At 49.4% G+C, this 17450-nt stretch overlaps 2 protein-coding genes across 6 annotated transcripts in view; both read left to right on the top strand.

The window, feature by feature from the left end:
* HOGA1 (4-hydroxy-2-oxoglutarate aldolase 1) overlaps nucleotides 1–17450 on the top strand; it is a 29077-nt gene that overhangs the window by 3181 nt on the left and 8446 nt on the right. The window contains exons 2-6 of one of the 5 annotated variants that reach the window (XM_003255298.4): nucleotides 11503–11631; nucleotides 11817–11944; nucleotides 12405–12539; nucleotides 12793–12889; nucleotides 14579–14712. In XM_003255298.4, the coding sequence (XP_003255346.1) occupies nucleotides 11503–11631; nucleotides 11817–11944; nucleotides 12405–12539; nucleotides 12793–12889; nucleotides 14579–14712 (623 nt within the window). Of the gene's footprint in view, nucleotides 1–11502; nucleotides 11632–11816; nucleotides 11945–12404; nucleotides 12540–12792; nucleotides 12890–14578; nucleotides 15378–17450 lie in introns of those variants that run through there. The other 4 variants (XM_030808811.1, XM_030808817.1, XM_030808823.1 and 1 more) reach the window with 4 other exon arrangements.
* Nucleotides 1720–3386, top strand: C3H10orf62 (chromosome 3 C10orf62 homolog). Its single transcript, XM_003255299.4, has one exon. The coding sequence runs from the start codon at nucleotides 2350–2352 to the stop codon at nucleotides 3019–3021; it is 672 nt and encodes a 223-aa protein (XP_003255347.1). The 5' UTR covers nucleotides 1720–2349; the 3' UTR covers nucleotides 3022–3386.

The following is a 17450-nucleotide window of genomic DNA, read 5'->3' as shown; positions in this document are numbered from 1 at the left end:
TTTGAGACAGAGTCTTGCTCTGTTGCTCAGGCTGGAGTGCAGTGGCACGATTTGGCTCACTGAAACCTCTGCTTTCCAGGTTCAAGCGATTCTCCTGCCTCAGCCTCCTGAGTAGCTGGGAATACAGGCACCTGCCACCACGCCCGGCTAATTTTTGTATTTTTAGTAGAGATGGGGTTTCACCATGTTGGCCAAGCTGGTCTCGAACTCCTGACCTCACAATCCGCCGGCCTCGGCCTCCCAAAGTGCTGGGATTACAGGCGTGAGCCACCGCGCTGGGCCTCTTATTTATTTATTTATTTTTAAGATGGGGTCTCAGTCTGTCACCCAGGCTGGAGTGCAGTGGCACGATCTCGGCTCACTGCAACCTCTGCCTCCTGGGACTAAAGCAATCTGCCCATCTCAGCCTCCCGAGTAGCTGGGACCAAAGGTGCACACCACTATACCCGGCTAATTTTTCGTATTTTTAGTAGAGATGGGATTTTGCCATGTTGCCCAGGCTGGTCTCGAATTCCTGAGCTCAAGTGATCTGCCTGCCTCTGCCTCCCAAAGTGCTGGGATTACAGGCGTGAGCCACCATGCCCAGCCCCGTGTAGCTCTTTTTAAAAAATCTTTTTAGCATTGCTAATTTGTACTGATTATTTGAATAAAGAGTATTCTTTTTTTTTTTTTTTTTTTTTTGTGACAGAGTCTTGCTCTGTCTCCCAGGCTGCAGTGCAGTGGCGCGATCTTGGCTTACTGCAAGCTCCGCCTTCCAGGTTCATGCCATTTTCCTGCCTCAGCCTCCTGAGTAGCTGGGACTACAGGCTCCCACCACCAAGTCCGGCTAATTTTTTTTTTTTTTTTTTTTTTTGTATTTTTAGTAGAGATGGGGTTTTACCGCATTAGCCAGGATGGTCCCGATCTCCTGACGTCGTGATCGTCCGCCTCGGCCTCCCAAAGTGTTGGGATTATAGGCGTGAGCCACGGCGCCCGGCCAAGAGTATTCTTTTTAAATAAAAGTTATGACTAGAGACTAGAGGAAGGGGTCATTACAGAAGAGCTCTATGGCCCTGAACTCACAGCCATAAACACCCTCAAAGATGGACTTTGAATTGTTATTTCCAAATGAGGTTAGCCAACCACAGAACTAGTCCAGCAGGACTGGGAAGATGAGGTTCTCCATAAAACACTTGTGTCCTATTCCTTTCACACGTAGAGTGGACTATGCTTTCTTGCAATGATATAATATTTTGTATATATTAAAACCATTACTCTGTTAAAGAAAATATTTTGTTTAAAGCATCACAATTTTTACAACCCCATTTTGGCATTTCTTATTTTTTTTAAATGGGCTGGATGCTTTTGAGGGAAAAAAAAAAAAATACAGTGGCCCAGGCCTGTTTATACCCTGAGAGGCCTTGGAGATTAATTAGGCTTTTAGTTGTCTGCACTTATGGAAAGCCTGGCCAGCCAGACCACATGCTCACAACCCGAACCATGCCTATTTATGGGGGGGCAAATTCCGGGTTTGTAGGTGCATCACTAAGGCAAGAGGTAGCAGCCACCATCTGGGAGTGGCCCCAGGGATCTAGACTCAGTGAAGTCTCCTGTCCATTCTGCCTTCTCAGCCCACTGCTTGCCTCCCCGCCCTCAGCCCATTATGACCTCATGTTAGTTATTCCAGAATGAGCTCCTTCCTGGGTTCTTTTCACTCTGAACTCTGCCCTGTAGTGAGGCCAGGGGCTGCAAATGAGGATGGAATATGCCAGGCTGGCAGCAGACATGGGCACTGGATGGAGGTGCACTGGTCTCAGATGGCTAGGAATGGATATCAGCCCAGTCAAGGGGATTCTTCTGCCATGGCCAGCCTGACCCAGCATCCTTTGCCCCCTCGGGGCCACCAGATGGGGAGGGAGAGAAACCAAAGACTGGAAGATACAAAGGCCTAAGTTGTAGAATGGGTTCCAAGCAGAAGGACTCAGAATCAGAGAAGCGGCCCTTTCACTGAGCTTGGGGACAGCTGTCAGGGTAGGAGACAGGACCCAGGCCTCAGGCAATGCCTGACAGGCTAGACATGAGGGATGCTGCGACCTCTCCCCACCCCACCCCCAACTGCCTTCCTCACAATGGGGTTCATTGTTGAGGTGATGGGGGGCACCTAGGGAGGGTGCAGCAGGGGGCCTGACCGTCAGACATCCTTGGGGAGCCTGCCCTTTCAAGCATGAACCACACCACCAGAGATCGCCCAGTGTGCTCCTAGCTCTGCCTGCCTCGTGTAAGGTCCTGGAGACCTTCTTGGAGCTCATCCAGCAGCCATCATGCAAGGTGGTGCTGGGGACTGCCCTCTTGCTAGGAGGTGGAGGTCTCATGCTGTGGGTTCAGAGAAAGAGGAGAAGAAAGGCAACCTCTGAGTGTCCACCAGACAAGGACAAGTCACCAGAATCCCATAAAGCAAAGAATGAAAGCTGGATCAAATCCCACTTTAGTCGCCTTTCCGAAGAGAAGCTGGCCCTCAACAACAATGCCAGCACCAGTGGCAATGCTACCCAGACTGAGAGTGGGAGTGGAGAGGCCAGCACCACGGTTCACATAGAGACCTTCACTACGAGGCACGGAGAAGTGGGCTCCGCTCTGCACCGGGAATCCTTCACCAGCAGGCAGAAGATATCTGGGCCCTCAGTGATCCAAGAGATCCACCAGGAGTCTGGAAAAGCCCCATCCACCGATGAGGCCACATGGGCCGCTGTGGCTGCCTGCACCAAGGAGATTGACACCCAGGGGCGGCACCTGGCTGACTCCATGCTGCAGCGGGCCACAGCTTACCAGCACTCAGGTCACCTGGAGTCCAAGGACATAAACCAGGAGGAGCTGAGGGCCCTCGAGGAGGTGGAGATGAAGCTGCAAAAGAATTTCCTCACCCAGGGGGAAAACACCATAGCTGGTGCCAACCACACACACACTTTCTATGGCCACAGTCACCACAGTCACCATGGCCACCCAAGCCACCAGAGCCACAGCCTGCCCAACCGCAGACACTAGATCTATGACTTCTTGGAAGCCACCTAACCATGGATGGAGATGCCCCTGCCCCCAGCAAGGCTAGCTCACACACACGTCTGTTTTCTCTCCTATGGGGCCATCTATGCAGCCCAGGGTGAGATGCTGTGCCCAAATCCCTACTTTCTTAGGCTCCCCACGGGGATTATGGGCTCTTTAAACTCCATGAGTTGGGTCTGCCACAGAAGATGGCCCCTGTTGGAGGGAGAGCTGGGAGGACACAGCGCAGGTGAGACAGATCCTGAGGCCTCTGAAGACCCACCAAGAGAAGACAGATGGGAGCAGGCAACAGCCCCACACTGATGTCATTGCCCGGAATAGAGCCAATAAAGCTTTGTGTGCCTTCACTCCGAGTCCAGGGGCTCTGTGGGCAGCCTAAGATCTGGCAGGGATGGAGAGAGGGGGCTCCCTCTCCAGCAGTCCTCTGCGTGTGGGCCCCAGCCTGGGGCCTTTTCACTGGGCCTCATTTAAAGCTCCATAAAACAGCTACCGTGGTTTCAGGTTCTGGAAAAGGGGTACCTCCAGACGTCTCAATACCCCCAACCTGATGTTGCCAGGGAAAAGGGGAGCAGCCAGGTATTGGGCTTGGACGAGAAACAGGCTTTCAGAGGACAGTAACTAAGCCAGGTGGGAATAAGGGCTCCTGTCGTCTTGGTGCTATCTTTGCTCTCAAGTCATGTGGCATCCTACAAGGCAATTCTCTCCCCAGCCCCACCTGCTTCCTGGGGCCCCTTGGGATCCATGTTAGTACCTCCCCACCACCTAGGTCTATAGCCACTGAGTGGGCACAACACTCTCTTCTTGTTTGTTTTTTCTAATTTAATTTAATTTTAAGTTCCGAGTTACATGGGCAGGACATTCAGGTTTGTTACATAGGTAAACGTGTGCCATGGTGGTTTGCTGCATCTATCAACACGCCACCCAGGGTATTAAGCCCTGCATTCATTAGCTATTTAACCTGATCTTCTTGTTTTTTTTTTTCTTTTCTCTTTTTTTCTTGTTTTATATATATATATATTTTGAGACAGGGTTTCACTCCTGCCGCCTAGGCTGGAGTGCAGAGGCGTGATCACGGCTCACTGCAACCTCTGCCTCCTGGGTTCAAGCTATCCTCCCACCTCAGCTTCCCAAGTAGCTGGGACTGCAGGTGTGTGGAACCACACCTGGCTAATTTTTTTTTTCTTTCCTTTTGAGTGTGTGTGTGTGTGTGTGACAGAGTCTCGCTTCATTGCCCAGGCTGGAGTACAGTGGCGCGATCTCGGCTCACTGCAACCTCTGCCTCCCGGGTTCATGCGGTTCTCATGCCTCAGCCTCCCGAGTAGCTAAGGCCAAAGGCACACATGCCTGGCTAATTTTTTTTGTATTTTTAGTATAGATGGGGTTTTGCCATGTTGCCCAGGCTGGAGTACAGTGGTGATATCATAGTTCACTGCAGCCTCAGACTCAAACTGGCAAAATTCAAATAAAGTCGTTAGTTAATGACATTGTACCAGTGTTAATTCTTTGGTTCTGGTCATCATAGTATAGGTAGGTAAGACATTATCATTGGTGGAGGCTGGGTGAAGGATGTATAGAAAATCCCTGTACTTTTTTTTTTTTTTTTTTTTTGAGATGGAGTCTTGCTCTGTCACCCAGGCTGGAGTGCAGTGGTGCGATCTCGGCTCACTGCAAGTTCTGCGTCCCGGGTTCATGCCATTCTCCTGCCTCAGTCTGTCAAGTAGCTGGGACTAAAGGCACCCGCCACCACACCTGGCTAATTTTTTTGTATTTTTAGTAGAGATGGGGTTTCACTGTGTTAGCCAGGATGGTCTTCATCTCCTGACCTCATGATCCGCCCGCCTCGGCCTCCCAAAGTGCTGGGATTAGAGGTGGGTGCCACCGCGCCCAGCCAGAAAATCCCTGTACTGTTTTTGAAACTTTCCTGTAAGTCTAAAAGTAATTCAATATTTCAAGTTTAAAAAAAAGTTTTCAGACAATTTGACTATGAGTGCATGTCAAAGTTTGATTATGGTTGTAATGCAAGCAAAATGACCTGTAAGCAGCTAACTCAAATATATACTCCTGGTAAGAATATTTTTATTAAAAAAAGAATGGTCAGGCTGGGTGTGGTGGCTCATGTCTGTAATTCCTGCACTTTGGGAGGCTGAGATGGGCAGATCACTTGAGGTCAGGAGTTTGAGACCAGCCTGGACAACCTGGTGAAACCTCATCTCTACTAAATAAGCAAAAATTAGCTGGGCATGGTGGTGCCCACCTGTAATCCCAGCTGCTCGGGAGGCTGAGTTGGGAGGATGGCTTGAATCCGGGAGGCAGAGGTTGCAGTGAACAGAGATTGCCCCACTGCACTTTAGCCTGGGCGACAGAGTGAGACTCCGCCTCAAAAAAAAAAAAAAAAAAAAGAGAATGGTCAGATCACTCACTGTTAAGGCTACATAAAGACAAAGAAAAGTAGTTAACAGCTTCTAGGCTCTTGCCCGAGAGTTGGCCGGGAGGGTGGCTAATTTTCCAGATCAAGTCTTAATTCCATTAAAGTTCATTGGGGGCCGAACACGGTGGCTCACGCCTGTAATCCCAGCACTTTGGGAGGCTGAGGGGGATGGATCATCTGAGATCAGGAGTTTGAGACCAGCCTGGCAAATATGGTGAAATCCTATCCTACTAAAAATGTGAAAAATTAGCCGGGTGTGGTGGCGGACACCTGTAATCTCAACTACTCAGGAGGCTGAGGCAGGCAGAAGAATTGCTTGAACCTGGGAGGTGGAAGTTGCAGTGAGCCGAGACCAGGCCACTGCCCTCCAGCCTGGGCAACAGAGCCAGACTCTGTCTCAAAAAAAAAAAAAGAAAAAAGAAAAAGATAGATAAAGTTCATCAGGAAAATGCTTAAGCGTTTCATCAGGAATTGTAATTTCTTTCCAGAGGGAGGTTATGAATTACGTCATGCAAAAAACTTTGGCCACAGACCAGGGCAGAAAAAAATAAAGAACTTCTTTTCTTTTTTTTTTTTTTTTTTTTTTTGACAGAGTCTCGCTGTCCCCCAGGCTGGAGTGCAGTGGCGCGATCTCAGCTCACTGCAGGCTCCGCCCCGCGGGGTTCACGCCATTCTCCTGCCTCAGCCTCCTGAGTAGCTGGGACTACAGGCACCCGCCACCTCGCCCGGCTAATTTTTTGTATTTTTAGTAGAGACGGGGTTTCACTGTGATAGCCAGGATGGTCTCGATCTCCTGACCTCGTGATCCGCCCGCCTCGGCCTCCCAAAGTGCTGGGATTACAGGCGTGAGCCACCGCGCCCGGCAGAACTTCTTTTCTTTTGCACAACAAATTGTCAATACACACCTCAACACCTATGTTAGGTGCCACACAGGAGGCGAGAATGCATCCAGGCAAAGTAAAGCAAGCACTGGGCAAGGAAAACAGAATGCTGGGGAGCGGACTTGAGCTTGTTGTCCGTCATGGCATTTGGAAGGTGTTCCAGGCAGAAGGGAGCAGCACAAGCAAGGGTGTAGAGGGAGGGAAGTGCAGTGTGTCTGGGGAACCATGGCAGTCAGCTTGTTTTTTTTTTGAGACCAAGTTTCACTCTTGTCACCCAGGCTTGAGTGCAGTGGCACGATCTTGGCTCACTGCAACCTCTGCCTCCCGGGTTCAAGTGATTCTCCTGCCTCAGCCTCCCGAATAGCTGGGATTACAAGCATGCACCACCACGCCCAGCTAATTTTTGTATTTTTAGTAGAGATAGGGTTTCACCACATTGGCCAGGCTGGTCTCAAACTCCTGACCTCAAGTGATTGGCCTGCCTTGGCCTCCCAAAGTGCTGGAAATTACAGGCATGAGCCATTGTGCCTGGCCTTTCTTTTTTTTTTTTTTTTTTTGAGACAAGAGTCTCACTCTGCCACCCAGGCTACCTGCAGTGGCGCGATCTGGGCTCACTGCAACCTCCACCTCCCAGGCTTAAGTGATTCTCCTGCTTCTGATTCCTGAATAGCTGGGATTACAGGTGCGCGCCACCACACTTGGCTAATTTTTTATTTTTAATTTTTTTTATTTTTTTGAGACGGAGTCTCGCACTGTCGCCCAGGCTGGAGTGCAGTAGCCTAATCTCGGGTCACTGCAACCTCTGCCTCCCAGGTTCAAGCAATTCTCCTGCCTCAGCCTCCCGAGTAGCTGGGATTACAGGCGCCTGCCACCATGCCCAGCTAATTTTTGTATTTTTAGTAGAGATGGGGTTTCACCATGTTGGCCAGGCTGGTCTCGAACTCCTGACCTTGTGATTCGCCAGCCTTGGCCTCCCAAAGTGCTGGGATCGCAAGTGTGAGCCACCGTGCCTGGCCTAATTTTTCATTTTTTTTAGTACAGACAGGGTTTCACCATGTTGGCCAGGCTGGTCTTGAACTCCTGGCCTCAAATAGTCCGCCCATCTTGGCCTCCCAAAGTACTGGGATTACAGGTGTGAGCCACTGCATCCGGCCCAATTTCTCATTTTATAGGAGAGGTCAGATTGAAAAATTTTGTCTAATTCCACAGCTGGGGGCGGGGGTGGGGGATTGAAGAGTTCTGAGGACCTTTGTAGATGGGTGCTGTCCATGGGGAAATATTATACAAGGAACAGGTAATGGAAATGCAGAGCAGGGAGGCCCAGTGGAGAGATCCCAGGAAGACTTCTCAGAGGAGGTGGCAGTGATGATGGACCAAGAAGGCATAATAATGTCTGGGGACACTCCTTATGTGATTCTTTTTAGCCACAGTAAGTCACCATGTTGCTTATGTGTCCCCAGCCCCAAACACCCACTCCCCTCCCTGCCACCCCAGCTCCCAGAGCAGCAAGTGCAATCGTGGGGGCAGGGGAGAGTATCTTTCTTTGTCTTGCAGCTGGAGGGGGCCTTGCACACCCACTCCTAATATCACAGTGGGTGTACAATGAGAGGTCATTGAGAGCAGCCTCCCCTTCAATACCAGCCACCCTCCTGATTTAAGGTTTGAGCACTTTTTCCTGACTCCATAAGAATGAGAGCTAACACTTATTGAGCACCAGGTTCTATTTGAAGTACTTTACAAATAGTATCTCATTTAAACTTCAAAACAACCCTGAGAGGCTGGGTATGATGGCTCATGCCTATAATCACCAGCAGTTTGGGAGGCCAAAGCAGGCGGATCACCTGAGGCCAGGAGTTCAAGACCAGCCTGGCCGACATGGTGAAACCCTGTCTCTACTAAAAATACAAAAATTAGCTGGCATGGTGGTGGGTGCCTGTAATCCCAGCTACTTGGGAGGCCGAAGCAGGATAATTGCTTGAGCCTGGGAGACAGAGGCTGCAGTGAGCCGAGGTCGCACCACTGCACTCCAGCCTGGGCAACAGAGTGAGACTCTGTCTCAAAACAAAACAAAACTCTGAGAAAGGCACTAATATCATCACCATTTTTTAACTGAGTTAGCCTGGGCTTCTCTGACTTCAGGGCCTGTGCATCTGACCCCTCTTCTGTGAGCCCTCTGCTTTTCTGCTTTTTCCCCAGTCCCTGGTTCATTGGAGATCCTGGCCTTTTCCTCTCCTCTGGCCCTGTCTCTACACTAACAGGGACACATCAGGCTCACACCTGGACATCTAACCAGGGTGAAGGAGGGGCTCTTTGGGGTACCCATTCACAGATTTCTGGGACATTTTCTTATCCTTTAAAACAGTCCTATAAGCTAGGATTGAAATGATTTCACTGTCATCCCATAGAAAAGGAAACAGAGACTCAAAGATGTGATGTGACTTGCTCAATATCCAGAGGTGACTCTTGAGTCTAGTGCTGCCCTGACTACGCCACACTCCCTCTTCTCCAGCCAGGCACTTCTTCCTTCTCGGGAGTCAGGCATGGGTCAGTTGCCCCCTTCAATGAGACAGAAGAGAGGGCTGTGTCATAGAAGCCTTGAGCACAGGGTCTGCTTCTGACTCCCAGAGTGCAAGCCTCAGCTGTCCTGCTGTTTAGACCACCTCCACCTGTGGGGCCCAGAGGGCCCCTGGAACTGACCAGCAGGATGAGAGGTGAAGGAAGCGGGTGATGGTGGCTGAATCAGTGGCTGCAGCAAGAACCTGCCCCAGCCCAGGACAGCAGGCAGGGGTGGGGAGGAAGATGACTTTGGTATTGGAAAAGAGAGAGTGGCAAGAGTTTGATCTTTGACTCTTTAGTCAGAGGGTGCTGGTCCAATCGTAGCTAGATTGGAGTCCTCATCCAGGGCTGGCAGCTTTTACGGAGAGCACTGCAGCCCCATGTAGCAAGACACAAGGAGGCCCTTCCTTGGGCTGCTAGCCTGACACAGAGGAATCAATCCCCCAGAAGCAATCCCACAGGAGCGAGAAGCTGTGTGCCTCCAGATGTTCCCTGCAATGTTACCAATGCAAAATAACTACTCAAAAAAAAAAAAAAAAAAGCAGCTAAATATCCAATGAGAGATATCCCGATATCCTGGCAACTCACTCTGGAATCTGATGGTGTAGTGAACAGCATGGAAAAAGGTTGGTGGAACGAAGTGGAGTCTACATCACACAGTGTCCCCTGAAGCATGACTCACAGGAACAATTTCTCTTGGTCCCAGTGCCAGGAAACTCTGTGTTTCTCCAGGGCAGTTGCTTTGCTTTTATCTTTTGGGTTCTACATGTCTGTTAGCTGACCATGTTTCCCTTTTAGCTCTGGCTGTCGGGAAACTCCACATCAAATTTCTGGCTCATTTCTCACAACTATATGGCAGAAACTTTGTATACCAATACTGCTTGCGGCCTTATTTTCATTTCCTTCTCCCAAATAGCCTCCAATTTTTTTTTTTTTTTTTTTTTTTTTTGAGACAGGGTCTTGTCTCCACCCAGGCTGGAGTGCGGTGGCACAATCATAGTTCACTGCAGCTTCAAATGCACCTGGTTTATTTATTTTTTATTTTTTTGTAAAGTCAGAGTCTCACTTTGTTACCCAGGTTGGTCTCAAACTTCTGGCCTCAAGTGATCCTCCCACCTTGGCCTCCTGAAGTGCTGGGATTACAGGCCCAAATTTCCTTCTATTAATTAAGAATCCTGTTGTATTGTACTCTGTGTTTGTAAACTACTTCCATTTTTTTTTTCTTTAATGGAATGGGATGGAGAGGAGAAAGAAGAAAGAGAAAGTTAAGCGGGCTGGGCACTGTGACTCACCCGTAACTGGTACAGGTTACTGGTTAGACATATCCCAAGTAAATGATTGATAAAAACAGGAAAACACAAAATAAAGCAATGAGATTCACTTTTCACCCAGAAAGTTGGCAAAAATTTGTTCTGACAATACCATGATTTGGCATGTACGACATTCTATGCTGCTCCTGAGGTCTACACTGATTGATTAGAAATGTGGCACACAGTCAGGCATGGGGGCTCATGACTGTAATCCCAGCACTTTCGGAGGCTAAGGTGGGAGGATCACCTGGGCCCAGGAATTCGAGCCATCCTGGGCAAAATGGTGAAACTCCATCTCTACAAAAAAAACTACACAAATTAGGTGGGCGTGGTAGCTCATGCCTGTAATCCTAGCTGGCTAAGACAGGAGGATCACTTGAACCCAGGGGGCCGAGGCTGCAGTGAGCCGTGATTGTGCCACTGCACTCCAGCCTGGGTGACAGAGTGAGACCCTGCCTCAAAGAAAAAGTAAATACATAAAAAATGTGTCACAGATGAAGGTGCACATAGATATGACTCAGCAATTACACACCAACGTATCTGAACTCTAGAGGAACTCTTAGACATATGCACAGAAGACTTTACAGAAAATGTTTGTTTCAGCATTATTTGCAACAGCAAAAAGAAGAAAACATTCTTTTTTTCTTTTTTCTTTTTTGGTAGAGACAGGTATGCCATTTTTTGGTAGAGACAGGCAGCCATGCTGCCCTGGCTGGTTTTGAACTCCTGGGCTCAAGTGATCCACCCACCCTGGCCTCCTAAAGTGCTGAAATCATAGGTGTGAGCCACCAGGCCCAGCCAAAAAGAAGGAAACATTCTAAATGCTCTCAACAAGAGAATGAAAAATAAATTGTGTTCTAACCATACAACAGAATACCATAGAGCAAGTAAAATGAATGAATCGGGGCTACGTGTGCTGCTATGGACAAAGCTCAAAACATAGTATTAAACAACCAGCAAACTGCAGAAGGCTATTTAAGCTTAATTCCATTTCTACAAGGCTTAAAATTGTAATAACCATATTACATAAGGATCACTTGAGCCCAGAAGGTCGAAGCTGCAGCAAGCTATGATTGAGCCACTGCATCCCAGCCTGGGCAACAGAGCAAGACCCTGTGTCTAAAATAGAAAAACGATGTGAACAGTCATTGCAGTTGTGTGGGAACCTTCTGCCTGCAAAGATGGGAAGGAAATGTGTGAAAGATTATGGTGTTGGAAGGTAGGAACACCAATGTCCTGGTTGTTCGGTAGAGGATGGGAAGGTGTTGGTCAACTGTGTCTCTTGCAGGCTTCGTGGTCCAGGGCTCCAATGGAGAGTTTCCTTTCCTGACCAGCAGTGAGCGCCTCGAGGTGGTTAGCCGTGTGCGCCAGGCCATGCCCAAGAACAGGCTCCTGCTAGCTGGCTCCGGATGCGAGTGTGAGCCAGAATGCCCTGGGCCCTGGGGGTGGGTGGGTGTGCAGGATCCAGGCTCCTAGGCCCTAGCTTGGGTCCTGTCTCCTTGTTCTGCCTCTTCTGGGACATGCTGAGGCACCTGCGCTTGGCCCAGTGTCCTGATCCAGGCCTCCTTCTGCCAGCTCTCATCTCTCTCCTTCCTCTGGCAGCCACTCAAGCCACAGTGGAGATGACCGTCAGCATGGCCCAGGTCGGGGCTGACGCGGCCATGGTGGTGACCCCTTGCTACTATCGTGGCCGCATGAGCAGTGCAGCCCTCATTCACCACTACACCAAGGTGTGTGTGGGGCCTGAGACCAAGAGGAGGCTCTGCCTAGGGAGAGGAGATAAGGGAAGCTGGGAGTGGGGTGGTGCTTCACATGAACGGCAGCTATAGGAAATGGGTGGACTGCCACCATGGATCAGTTGCACGACATTGGGAGGCTTACCTGACCACTCTGTGTTACTGCTTTCTCCCCTCTAAAATTGGAGGAATGATGTCATCTATCTCATAGGGTTGCAGTGAGCATTAAATGAGATCAGGAACATAAAGGCCTTAGAACTGTGCCTGGCATATGGAAAGCACTCCATAAATATGACTCACTGTGATTGCTTACGCTTGGGGCATGTAGCACGGGAGGGAGGCCTGTCCAGGTGGCCCTGGAGTGAAGCAGGCTGGGACCTGTGGGTCTCAAGTCTCTGGCTCCTGGGACCTGGGGCGGCTGCCCTCTCTTGCTCTTCTCTGCACCCCCCCCCAGGTTGCTGATCTCTCTCCAATCCCTGTGGTGCTGTACAGTGTCCCAGCCAACACAGGGCTGGACCTGCCTGTGGATGCAGTGGTCACGCTTTCCCAGCACCCGAATATTGTGGGCATGAAGGACAGCGGTGGTGATGTGAGTGGCAGCAGCTCCGGAGCTGGGGTTCTCTCCTCCTTTTCTGGGTCCTAGCACTTTTTCTCCCGAGGGCAGCTCTGAGATCTGTTTCCATCCTTGGCTTCTGTGTGGATTCTCTCTGTCGTGCGGGCTCTCTGGGGGCTTTCTTGAGGGCATCTCTTTGGGCACTGGGCTTTCATTCCATCACACTTACCCAGCCTTCATCCAGGATGAGGCTCTGGGCACAGCTCTCACACCACATTTGCTGTTGCAGGTGACCAGGATTGGGCTGATTGTTCACAAGACCAGGAAGCAGGATTTTCAGGTGTTGGCTGGATCGGCTGGCTTTCTGATGGCCAGCTATGCCTTGGGTAGGCTGCCCACTGCTCTCAAATTGTCATGGGTGACTAAGAGATACCCAAGCACCTGGGTCTGCTGGGAGAGATCGTGAGGGCTAGGGCTGGGTCTGCAGATGGTGGTTTGCCAGCCTGCCCACTCTGAAAACTCAGAAACCTGGCCACGCCGCTTATCTGTCTGAATTTGAGGTCCCGTGAGTAACCTTGTTGGCTGGAGGAGGATGTCCGTGTACAATCCCTGGCCTGTAGTAGGGATGCCTGCCTTTTGTTCTGAGTCCTGAGCTCCATGATTAGATGACAAACTTAGCTGCCCTAATCCCACCTTGTACATCATTCTCTGAGGGCAGAGGCCTTGGGGCCCTCCTCTGTAGTTCAGGAGTCCATTTTCCTCTCCCCTGTCCCAGGCCAGAATGAATTGTCAGATCTACAGAGTTGAGCCAGGGATCTTCAGTTGCCTGATCAGATTCTGTTTCAATCCAGGATCCCTAGGAATGTCACTTAGATCAACTGCTCTTGTCTATTTTGGGTCAGGGTCCTTGGGTTTGGATTAGATTTGAGCCCTGGAGGGAAGGGAGAAGAAGGGAAGCTGTTCCCTTCAGCTGAAGCCCCAGTGAGTAGAGATTTGAGTGACTTTTCTAGCACTGCAGGGGAGAATGCTGGTTCCTAATCCATCTGGTCCCTCCAGACTTTGGCTTGTTGTCTAGGCCCTTGTACATCTCCCCTGCCATGTCATGGCCTCTACAGTGAAGGGGAAGAAGAAGGGATCCATTTCTCCCTCATTCCTGAAAGTGGAGTAGATTAAAAAAAAAAAAAAAGCACCGGCTCTGGAGGCTGGGGGGAATCTCAGCTCTGCAGTTTATTCACTGAGTAATGCTGGGCAAAGCATTCACCTCTCTGGGCCTGAGTTTCTACTCTGTGTACAGAGGGATCATGAGGAGTAGAGAGCATCAGGGCCATGCTGCTGTAATGCACCTGGGATACATAGTAGGTATTCCACAAACAGCTCTATTAGCTCGTTCTCAATTGCCTACTCTCTCTACGGTTTTGAGGCCACTGTGCCTAGGGTTCCACTCCTATCTAGCCTTAGAAGCATACTTACAGGCTTGCAGAAGTGGCAGGGCTTTCTGAGATAATAGCCAAACTCATTTTCATTGCCCTGATGAGCACAAAGAGGACTAGAGAGGGTCTCATTCAGGTTTATGCAGTCAATGGGAAGACATGCCTGGTGACCTGACTCTGTCCAGAGTGCTTTCCACGCCCACTGCTGTCTCTGGTTGCATCCACAGGGGGGAATAAAATTTCAAAAGAGCAAAAGCTTCCCATCCATCCTACCCTCTTACAGGACTGATGAGTCAGGGGGCTATTGGAGGAAGCTGGAGGTGTCAACTGTCAGATGGGATTTTATTCTGGGAGGGGTTCAGGGAAGGAACTGCCCTTGAGTTCACTTTCAGGCTCTGCTCCCTGCCCCTCACAGATCAGCCCTGAGCAGTACTTGACCTGAGGGATTCTATTTTGAATATGCAGGCAGCTCTTCTCTCTGGAAATGTATACTCTGGACTCACAGAGCATGCCTTTGATGTAGCCAGCCAAGTGACATAGAAATCTGTATCTAATGTCCCCAGGTTGAAGAGGTGCTGGGACCAGGGCTTGGGATGCCTGGAGTGGAGAGACTCTGGCTGACGTTCTGCGTCTTACTTCGTGCAGGAGCTGTGGGGGGCGTGTGTGCCCTGGCCAATGTCCTGGGGGCTCAGGTGTGCCAGCTGGAGCGACTATGCTGCACAGGGCAATGGGAAGATGCCCAGAAACTGCAGCACCGCCTCATTGAGCCAAACGCTGCGGTGAGCCAGTGGCAGCGGGGGCGCGGCGTGGTGGGGGGTGGGCAGACTGTGTCCTCACTGGAGCAGGACCCAGGGCTGGCACCAGGCCCCACTCAGTCTCCTCCTTTCAGAAAATCCTTTGAGAGAACATCCCAGTGTGGGAACTCCTTGTGACTCCCAGAAAATCCTGACTTTGGACAAAGTTGAGCACTATTGATTGTCAAACTTAAGTGTGCATTAAAATTCCCTTAGGGGCGAATTAAAGTTCCAACTTTTGGGCCCAAGAAGATGCATTGAAACAAACATCCTGTGTGATTGTGACAGAGTAATCCTAGGACCACACTTAGAGATGCCTGGAGAGAAAGAGTGTAAACCAGGGGCCTCTAAATCTGTGCTATCGGGGGCCAGGTCCTGAAAAAATATGAATGATTGGGGCTGGCAAAGGAGTTAGAAGGCAGGAGAGTGTTGTCTTCAAATAATCGGTTCTGTGGTCAGACTGTATACCCCAATTCTTTGTTGGGCAAGCAAAGTAGAACTTCAGAGAGAACGCCCATCTAGTTCAGGGTCATTCTGAAGTCTGAGGCAACAGAAAAATGTGTGCCCCTGTATTCAAGTTTTAATGTACATTTTATCCTTTCCTTCCCTCCTTCCTTCCTTCCTTCCTTCCTTCCTTCCTTCCTTCCTTCCTTCCTCTTTCTTTCTTTCTCTTTCTTTCTTTCTTTCTCTCTCTCTCTCCTTCCTTCCTTCCTTCCTTCCTTCTTTCTTTCTTTCTCTCTCTTTCCTTCCTTCCTTCCTTCCTTCCTTCTTTCCTTCTTCCTCTTTCTTTCTTTCTTTCTTTCTTTCTTTCTTTCTTTCTTTCTTTCTCTCTCTCTCTCTCCTTCCTTCCTTCTTCTTTCTTTCTTTCTTTCTCTCTCTTTCCTTCCTTCCTTCCTTCCCTCCTTCCTTCCTTCCTTCCTTCCTTCCCTCCTTTCTTTCTTTCTTTCTTTCTTTCTTTCTTTCTTTCTTTCTTTCTTTCTTTTTTTAGACAGAGTCTTGCTCTTTTGCCCAGGCTGGAGTGCAGCAATCTCAGCTCAGTGCAACCTCTGCCTCCCAGGTTCAAGCAATTCTTGTGCCTCACACAACTGAGTAACAGAGATTACACATGTGCACCACCATGCCCAGCTAATTTTTGTTTTTGTTTTCATTTTTCAGTAGAGATGGGGTTTCACCATATTGGCCATGCTGGTCTTAAATTCCTGGCCTCAAGTGATCTGCCCACCTCAGCCTCCCAAAGTGCTGGGATTACAGGCGTAAGCCACAGTGCCCAGCCTATTCTTTTTTCTTTTTTGAGACATAGTCTCGCTCTGTCTCCCAGCCTGGAGTGCAGTGGTGCGATCTTGGCCCACTGCAACCTCTGCCTCCCGGGTGCAAGCAATTCTCCTGTCTCAGCCTCCCTAATAGCTGGGATTACAGGCACGTGCCACCATACCCGGCTAATTTTTTTGTATTTTTAGTAGAGACGGGGTTTCACCATGTTGGCCAGGCTGGCCTCAAACTCCTAACCTCAAGTGATCCTCCTGCCTCGGCCTCCCAATCTTTTTTCTTTTACTTTTTTATTTTCGAAACAGGGTCATTCTCTGTCACCCAGGCTAGAGGGCAGTGGTGTGATGACAGCTCACGGCAGCCTCAATGTCCTGGGCTTAAGCAATCTTTTTTATTTTTAATTTTTATTTTTGTAGAGATGGGGGTCTCAGTACGTTGCCCAGGCTGCTCTTTATCTCCTGGGCTCAAGCAGTCCTCCCACCTCAGCCTCCCAAAATGCTGAGATTATAGGCATGAGCCACCATGACTGGCCTACTGTATATTTTATATTAAACTTTTAATTTTATTTTATTTATTTATTTTGAGATGGAGTTTCACTCTGTGCCCAGGCTGGAGTGCAATGGCACAATCTCAGCTCACTGCAACCTCTGCCCCCCGGGTTCAAGCAATTCTCCTGCCTCAGCCTCCCAAGAAGCTGGGATTACAGGTGCCTGCCACCACACCCGGCTAATTTTTGTGTTTTTAGTGAAGACGGGTTTCACCATGTTGGCCAGGCTGGCCTCGAACTCCTGACCTCGTGATCCACCCGCCTCGACCTCCCAAAGTGCTGGGATTACAGGCATGAGCCACCGCGCCCGGCCGAACTTTTTATTTTTAGATAATTATAGATTCCCATGCAACTTTAAGAACTAATACAAAGGGATTCCATGTACCCATCATCCAGTTTTCCCCAATGGCAACATCTTACAAAGCTGTAGAATAATTTCACAGTCTGGATATTGACCTTGATACAGTCAAGACACAGAATATCTCTGTCCCTACAAGGATCCCTCATGTCATCCTCTTATAGCCATGCCTACTCACATTTGCCTTCACCGGCTCCTTAACCTCTAGCAACCACACATACATTCACCATTTTACAATTTTGTCAGTTCAAGAGTATACTATATGGAATCACATGGTATATAACTTTTGGGGATTGGCTTTTTTCCACTCAGCATAATTCTCTGGATATTCATCCAGGTTGTTTGCTGCATGTATCAATAGTTAATTCCTTTTTATTTCTGAGTAGGATACCATGGTATGGCTGTACCACAGCACGTTTATTTATTATTTATTTATTGAGACAGGGTCTTGCCCTGTCACCTGGGATGAGTCCAGTGGCAGGATCATTGCTCACTGCAGCCTCGACCTCCTGGCTCAAGCAATCCTCCCAGTGTATCCTCCCAAGTAGCTGG

Source organism: Nomascus leucogenys, chromosome 3 (assembly GCF_006542625.1).
Source record: "Nomascus leucogenys isolate Asia chromosome 3, Asia_NLE_v1, whole genome shotgun sequence".
Taxonomy (NCBI): Eukaryota; Metazoa; Chordata; class Mammalia; order Primates; family Hylobatidae; genus Nomascus; species Nomascus leucogenys.
Note: the sequence above shows the minus strand (reverse complement) of the source record. Positions and strands in the feature narration are given on the sequence as shown.

Bases quoted from the DNA above. Each gene is read 5' to 3' on its own strand.
- C3H10orf62 (XM_003255299.4), top strand. From the start codon at position 2,350: ATGCTGTGGGTTCAGAGAAAGAGGAGAAGAAAGGCAACCTCTGAGTGT.